General features: G+C 37.1%; 1 protein-coding gene across 2 annotated transcripts; it reads right to left on the reverse strand.

The window, feature by feature from the left end:
• Positions 1-307: 307 nt before the first annotated feature.
• SPP1 (secreted phosphoprotein 1) lies at positions 308-8,126 on the reverse strand. Of its 2 annotated transcripts, XM_019464775.2 has the most exons (7): positions 7,996-8,126; positions 6,840-6,904; positions 6,690-6,728; positions 3,508-3,588; positions 3,172-3,213; positions 1,843-2,121; positions 308-1,148 (listed from the first exon to the last, which is right to left on the reverse strand). In XM_019464775.2, exons 2-7 carry the CDS (start codon positions 6,891-6,893, stop codon positions 741-743), a joined length of 903 nt encoding a protein of 300 aa, XP_019320320.2. In that variant the 5' UTR covers positions 6,894-6,904; positions 7,996-8,126; the 3' UTR covers positions 308-740. The 2 variants fall into 2 exon arrangements, with proteins under 2 accessions (XP_019320320.2, XP_019320322.2); XM_019464777.2 differs by lacking the exon at positions 3,508-3,588.
• Between the last annotated feature and the right edge of the window lie 289 nt (positions 8,127-8,415).

Genomic DNA, 8,415 nt, shown 5'->3' on the forward strand with positions numbered 1-8,415 from the left:
AAAATAGTTACACTTGTTAACGGCTGGGCAATTGTGGGAAAAAATAAAAATAAGAAAAGCAACCGATTGCTAAGACAGTGCATCTTAAACGCTCTCACCCAAAAAAGTGATGATTATGTGATAGGATAGAGGAAGTGACGAGATAGAGGGTGTTAACTAATGTTATGGTGGTCATCATTTTTCAGTATATAAGTGTATCAGATCATCATGTGGTACACCTTAAACTTACACAATGTTATATGTCATTTTTATGTCAATAAAGCTGGGGGTGGGGGGAAGAAAAGCCACAGATACCACCAAACTCTCATTATACTTGAGGTATAAGATTTATTCACACACACAAAAAGTAATCACAACCAAATGTACACTAATTTAAAAAACAAAAGATTATAGTGACATAAAATTTTATATTCTCTTTTATAAGTGTGTAAAAGTATTTTGTTTGCTTCTACATAAATTTCCATTCATAAAAGAATAGCAAACATTAAAATGCAGTGATAGTTTGCATTTCTTACATGGAAAGAACATAGACCAAACCCTGGAGCTTTAGTTTACAAGGATGTTACCATGAAGCGACACACTAAACGAATGATCAAAAATAGTATCTATTTCCAGATCCATATACATATACATTCACCAACTAAGCTGAGAAATAAACATTTCATATTGTCTCCCATCTTGCTATCATGTATTTTTCTTCTTTTTACTAAAAGCAGAGTAAGAAACTGCACTTTCTCCTTTTAATTGACCTCAGAAGATGCACTATCTAATTCATGAGAAACGCGGAATTTCAGGTGTTTATCTTGTTCCTCACTCTCAGCGTGTTGGTCTAGCTCCTTTTCACTGCTTTGAACTGTTTGGCCAACAAGCTCACTGCTGACATCAGAACTTTCCTGACTACCAATCTCATGGGAATGCTTATTGTTCTCATCACTTGCCTTCAGCTTATACTCTTTGGAGTGCTTGCGGCTCTTGGTTTCCATACTGTGGTCATCCACCTGACTTGTTTCCTGACTGTCCTTCACATGGCTGTTGTCCCTGTCAGGAGACCGCCGCACGGTGTGGGAAAGGAGGACGGCATTGAAGTCATCTTTCGTACTCTGACTTTTCACAAGTGATGTGAAGTCCTCCTCTGTAGAATCAGGATACTGAATCACAGAACAAATGGAAGAAAGATGAAATGAATAGTCAGGGATGGGCGCGTTGTAATTCTGCTTCCTAACTTTTAGGCCAATTTATACTAAAAATTGTCTAAATTTGGCCAAAGCAAAAACCAAGACTAGCATGTTACTTTGCATTTTGCCAAGCCTTTTCACATATTCATCTCCTTTAATTTAACAGGTACATCAATTATGCATATGATGAAGACTATGAATTAGGTCTCATGACCCCTGTTTTACATAAAGGGAAAATGAATTGAAAGTTAAAAAGTAAAATGAATAGTAAATGGCAAGGCTATGTGTCAAATACAGATTCTTCCACTACACATTTAGTGTCATTTGCCACTCTCCAATTCATCTTAGGTATTTAGCTTCAAAACATGACCATTATATTGTGAAGATAATTGCTGTTTTCCAAAGTTTTTTTTCCTTTAATCTAAAAAAGTGAATAGAATAAATGCTTTATAGCCAGGATTTGGAAAAAGAGCAGTGTGATTGAGAGGCAAAATTAGGGAGAAATAGCATGGCCTTAAACATAAAATCACCAATGGGAAAAATATTTGTGTTCTAGAGTCATAAATTAATAATGCTAACTGAATGAATGAATGTGCATATGCACACCTGGAGTTCCTAGAATTGGGCTCTAATCATAAATATCTGATGTGTCTGTTAAAGGATTTACCTGGTCCTCATATCTGTGGGACTTCTTAGATTTGGACCTCAGTCCATAAGCCACACTATCACCTCGGCCATCATATGAGTCTCTTGTGGGGACAGCTGGGGTGAAAAATTGGGTTGCCGGAACATCGGTGGGAAAGTCAGTGACCAGTTCATCAGATTCATCAGACTGGTTAGAGTCGTCATCTGTGTCATGGGAATCAACGGAGTCCTGGCTATCTACATCGTCTCCATCGTCTTCATCATCCACATCATGGCTTTCATTGGACTTACTTGCAAGGGTCTAAAAATCAAGATGGCCAGAAAAATTCGGGTAAAGGTTTTTATTTTCCCTTAGTCTTTACAGTGTCTTTCAAACTATTTTGTTTTCAGAATCTTTGCCTTCAGAACAATGTACTCAGTGACTTTTAGGAGCAAATGTGAGTATCTTCCAATTTCGTTTTAACACAAGGATAGTGGAATCATAATCTGAGGTGTTTTGCTTGATTTTCCATAAACAATTATTTTCATAGACAATTTCAAGCAATATATGTGAGTATGACGTTTAAACTGATAACATTGCTTTTCCTCGTTCATATTAGATATTATTTAACTGACCAAATTCAATGATGAAATAAATACAGATACATAATTGTGAGGTTATTTGTTCTATTTGAAATAAGAATTCTCAGGATATTGGAGCACCCATATATTAATGCATGCACCGAAACCTAAAACCACCTCCTTATTAGCATGATAAACAAAAGGTGGATAAATTGCAGCTCAAAGCTGTCAATTAAATTAACCAGTTAATGTCTATTAAACTTCTGATTCGCAAATATACTGGGTTATTTATGTAGCTTTCCTAATTAGAGATTCTTAACATATTCAAACAGATCTTAAGGAAAACAAATTTAACTTATCTCTCTGTTTAGCAAATATATTAATAGTCCTAATAAAAAGAATAGTTGTCACATAAACAGTTATGTTAGGAACAGTAATGTTCCTAGAGACAAAATCTTGGCTTTCATAGGCATTAATTAGGTGCTTATCGGATATTGGAAAAAACACCTTCAAAATACCTTAAATAAAATGTTAAGAGGCTTAGTATTTCAAATAACAGACATTGGCAAACACTTCCTGCCACCCTAAACTTATCTGAAGAAATCTGATATTTCTGCCATTTGGTAAATACATGTTTTTCTTCTGAGCAAGTTTTACACTGGCAATTTACTGGGAAATTTGCTAACAGAATCTTGTCAGACTTGAACCTGGGCAATGTCATTCGGAGGAAGAGTGGCTTCTTTCATCTCTCTAAGGCATGGTCAGCCTCTGATTTGAGGTGAGAACTTACCTTTTGTTTGAAGTCATCAGTTTCTTCAGAGAGCACAGTATTCTGAAGAAGGAGGGACACATATCAGGCAGTGAACATCAAACGTGCCTAACATTTTAATTCAACAGTCAGCCTTTGCTGTCCCAAGCAGTTCTCAGTTTTCAGCCTCAAAAGTGGGTGGCTTAAAGTGGGAGGAAGCCACTTGACCAGATCAATTGCTAGCCGAAGCTCACATTTACCCAAGGGCTAGAAGGCTCCATTTAACTGGCCCAAATGGCCTGCATGATGGCTACTTCTTGTTGCTGTTTTCTAATTGTGAAAAATTTAATTTTTACAATTAGTTAAAATTAAAAATACCTGTAGTGCTAGGAAAGTCTGCTTCTGAGATGGGTCAGGCTTTGGCCATGTAGCTACAGCACCTGGGTATTTGTTGTAAAGCTACAAAAAATGTTGTATATTTGTCATTATTAAAAAAAGAAACATAAAGGATCTCTAAGAGATAAGCTGAAAAAAACAACTACACTTCACTGACCTTGATGGATAAGAATAATACGCATGTATATGGTCAACCAGAGCTTTAGATACCTCTTTTAGCATTTATTTGCATTGCAGATTCATTTAATATACTCTTCAAAAAAAATTTTTTTTAGTGTTTATTTATTTTTGAGAGAGAGAGAGAGAGTCCAAGCTGGGGAGGGGCAGAGAGAGAGGGGAACACAGAATCTGAAGCAGGCTCTGAGCTGTCAGCACAGAGCTCGACGAGGGGCCGGAACCCACGAACCGCGAGATCATGACCTGAGCCAAAGTCAAATGCCCAACCAACTGAGCCACCCAGGTGTCCCGAGATTCATTTAATATACTCTTACATAGCACTTACTGTGGGCCAGGCACTCTTTCAAAGTGATTTACAAATATTTATTCATTTAATCCTCTCAACACCCTGTGAGATGAGTATCATTATTATTCTCATTTTACAGATCAGGAGAAACTCAACCACAAGGAAGGTTAGTGGTAGAAAGTGGCAGAGCCAGGGTTCAAATCCAGGCAAACTGGCTCTTTGCACTGATGCATTCTGTGCATACTGAATACTGCGCAGTCCTGTGCTTGCTAGCTGAAATTTCCTCTCAGATAAAGCACAGCTAAAGCAGAAGTTCCTTAATTAGTGGTGATCTTCATTGTTTCCTCTATGGAACAAGGGGGAACTCTCTAAGGCTGTGCTGTCTGATATGGTATCCTCCAGCTATATAACATGTGGTTATTTAATTAAAATTAAGTAAAATAAAAATTCAGTTCCTCAGTTGCACTAGCTACATTTTTCATTCAATAGCCACATGTGTCTAGCTGCTCTCTGAGTGGACGGTGCAGAAATAGAATATTAACATCATCACACAGTTCTGTTGCTCTAAGGTGCCAGAGACATGAATGGTTTTTCCTCTAGCCAAGTTATTTATCTGGAAAATGATTATCCTAGTGCAGAGGAACGGAAGTTGCTCTGAGTAAGTGTCATCTGATGGGCTGTATCACCCAGAGCCAATCCCTTCACATCCCTGTCATTGAGAATGAGAATCCTGGTGGTTCCACAGAGTCCCTTTCACAGCCAGCCACCGAGTGGGGGAGGGGCGGGGAGGCAGCCAGTCAGGGGCACTTGGGGTTTCCCCAAGGCCGGATGGCTCTAACCAGAGCAGATTCACAGTGGGCTTCTCTCAAAGCATTTGCTGAAAGAAGGGGTTCCTTGCCTAAAAACGATATGAAAACTACCGGTCTAGATGAGTTCAAGTTTCCCTCTTGGAAAGATTATATACAAATATGTATATAAAGATTATATACAAATATGTTAGAACTTACATATAATTAATAATTAATATATGTATTTCCTGATGAGACATGTAATATGGGCTCATAGAGAATGTATTTATAAGTTCAATTTATGATTTAAAACAAGGTAATATGGAGACAATATAGATGAACAAAGTAAGGAGACTAAACCCCCTAATAGTCCTAACACTCACAAATAACCAGTGTTCATCTCCAGAGGTGTTTCCTATTAACTTTCCCATATTTCCTACTAGTTCTAAGGTTCTAGGATTCTGGAAGGTTGAATCCCCTGACATTTAGTAATTTGTACTGTCATAGCTTCATGTACCATATTTGTTCTCTTAAAAGCACTAATTCTTGCCTCAAATAGTGTGACCTCTATCTTTTCTGGAAATGTTAATTTTTCTGGCTTATTATTGTGATTCAATACTTGTTTTCTCAAATCAATTGGACATGCCTATAACACCTACTTGCACACCCAAATGTGCATACAGCAATATTTCTCTAAATGTCTTCATTAAGCAATCTATTCTCAGTGACCCCAGGCAACTCTCTACGGCCTTTATTCTGTTCATCTGGCATTGAGCTCTGTGCCTTTTTGTCTGAGCTCCTCAGGACAATGCCCATTTGTTGTTTGGCTGGCACAGTTTCACCTGTTTTGGAGAGGCACATACATCTATGGTGCTGGTCAAAAAGCTATAATAAAGGGTTTGATTTGGTCTTCTGTTTGGGTAGAGAATTGTTATCTAAAGTTAGCTGACAAGATCTAAACAGTGTAAACGACTTTCTTTTTATAATGGGCTTCTTAGCAAATATCTTAGAAGATATTTTGAATATTAGAGTCACACAAACTATCCAGTATGTGAGACAAATTTTAAACTTACTAAAGGGTGGAGTTTTCTACGTCTAGCATGGTATGTTGACTCATGGAAAGAAAGTCACATGACTTCATAGAATTCATCTTACATAAGTGATAATGGCCTAGAGCATTATTTTATTATATAAAAAAAAGTCTAATTTGATGTTAAGAGCATATACTTACTAAAACCTATCCAACTCTTTCTTAACTTGCAAAAGGGCTATGTCCCAATAAACCCATTGCAGGTTGAAAATATGGTAGGTCATACAGAGATGCATTGAATACACCTAACCTACCGAGTGTCATAACTTAGCCTAGCCTACCTTCAACTGCTCAGGATGGTTACATAGCCTGCAGTTGGGTAAAAGCATCTAGCACAAAGCCTATTTTATAATGAAGCGTTGAATATCTCATGTAATGTACTGAGTACTGTACTGAAAGTGAAAAACGGAATAGTTGTATTGGTGCAGAATGGTTGAAAGCATATTGGTGATTAGCCTCGTAATCATGTACCCGGCTGAAGGCTGCAGTTCACTACCACTGCCCAGCATCACAAGGGAGTATTGTACCATGTATTGTTAGCCTAGAAAAAGGTCAAAATTCAAAATTTGAAGTATGGTTTTTACTAAATGCATATGGCTTTCTCACCGTCATAAAGTTGAAAACTTGTAAATTGAACCATCATAAGTTGAGGACCATCTGTAACTGTACTTAGTATTGGCCTGGGTTGAAAGCAGGCAGTCAGTACTTACCAATTAACAGCATGACTATGAAAATAAGTAAAATGGCAACAAATATGTTTGTGGTGCCTCCTGTACAACTGCATAACTAATTTAAGGACATGATAAACCTAAAAGATGCTTACCTGCTTTTCCTCCGAGCTCCCAGAATCAGTCTGTTTAATCTTTGAAACAGAAAAGATGAAGAAAGATTACAATGTGAATGTGTTCTTAGCACATGGGAGCACACAATTCATGTATTTTGAGAAATTTCCTTTAGATTCAGCTGTACTCACTGGAATGGCGTAGGCAATGCCCAAGAGGCAAAAGCAAATCACTGCAATTCTCATGGTTATTTTTCCTGCAAAACATTTTGTAAGGAATATTTAATCTCTTTGTAGGGTAAAACCGTGATACCTTTGTTTGCTACCACATTACAAAATAATTACAAATAAAATATATTTTTTGTAGAACATTTTCTTCCTTTTGGAGAAAACTTTTGTTTCGTTCACTATGGTCTTTTGAGTTAATATTTGTAATGCCACCTCTATTCTCCATCTCTCACTATTGGGTAAGGGAGAGAGGAATGTTACGAGTCTATATTTAACTTTAAAATTTAGAGTTCCAGGGATTATACCAATACTACCTGATATCTCCAGCTGTCTAAACCTACAAACAGATCATTAGTAATTTAATTAAAATAATAAGCTAGTGTTAGTATACTCATTTCTTAGAGAAGAAAAACACAAAAAGAAAGAACATAAAACTACAGAAAGAAACTTGCTTTCTCCATTTTTCAAGCATGCATGTTAAATGTGATTCTTAAATTATTAAAAAGATACTACTTAGGTAAAATGAAGCCATCTCAAAACTCAGTTATTTAAGAAAGACATTCTAGAAATTTGAAACAAAAAACAAAACACTGAAAACAGTCAACAGCTTTTCTATTCATGATAACAAGTCTACATAGTGTCATACAAGTATTTTGGTGAAAAATTTAACGGCTAAATACAGAAGTAAAATATTCAGGGAGGTTTTTTTTTCCCCCTTGAAAATAGGATGGATACATTAAATCATCAAAAAATAGCATTATTATTAGCTTACATTACCACTAAAGATCCTTTTCCTTTTAAATGCTTCCACAACCATCTGTCCATTAAAACTAATGTATATGGAAACATTTGAAAGGGGCATAGAATGTTTATTTTTTTCTGATTGGAAGAAATAGTGTTAGTTCTTTTGAGGACTCAAAGTGTTTCTGAGTTATATAGATGACTGGCTTTCAAAACAGCCAGTCACCTTTCCTCCAGGAAATCTGTAATGTATCTGGCATGCTCAATGAAAAGACAAGAACAAGTCTGCATAACAGCTTTACAGTTAAACTCTTCCTTACCACTTGCCCTTCGCCCTGAAACGAAGCTGAGTATATAGGACAGTGCACTGCGGGCTTACCTTGGTCTGTGGCTGCTGAGAAGAGAGCCCAGTCCTGGACAGTGTGGCAGTCCTGGCCTTCTCTTCTTGCTGCTGACAGCCAGGACCTCCCAGAATTTAAATGCTGCTCCAGACATTCTCCACCAACACAGGGAGGCGGAGAAATGTGTCATGAGGTTTTTTTGTCACTGCCCCACCCACTTGCTCCCACACTTCCCCCTCTGGTTTTGTGGTTAGAAAAACAAAGAAACAAACACACAAACTACTCTGCAGTTAAAACATTACTTACGTACAATATCATTAACTAGATTTTTCATTTATGGGATTGTCATTCAGCGTCATGGAAGGGCACTGAGGGGTCCTCTAAAAAAGTGGGGAGGAATGACTAGTTCTTTTAAAGAGTTTTAGCATTTCTGAATTAGAAGAAAAATTATTAATATG

This window comes from Panthera pardus, unplaced genomic scaffold (assembly GCF_024362965.1).
Source record: "Panthera pardus isolate Hobbes unplaced genomic scaffold, ASM2436296v1 HiC_scaffold_13, whole genome shotgun sequence".
NCBI lineage: Eukaryota > Metazoa > Chordata > Mammalia > Carnivora > Felidae > Panthera > Panthera pardus.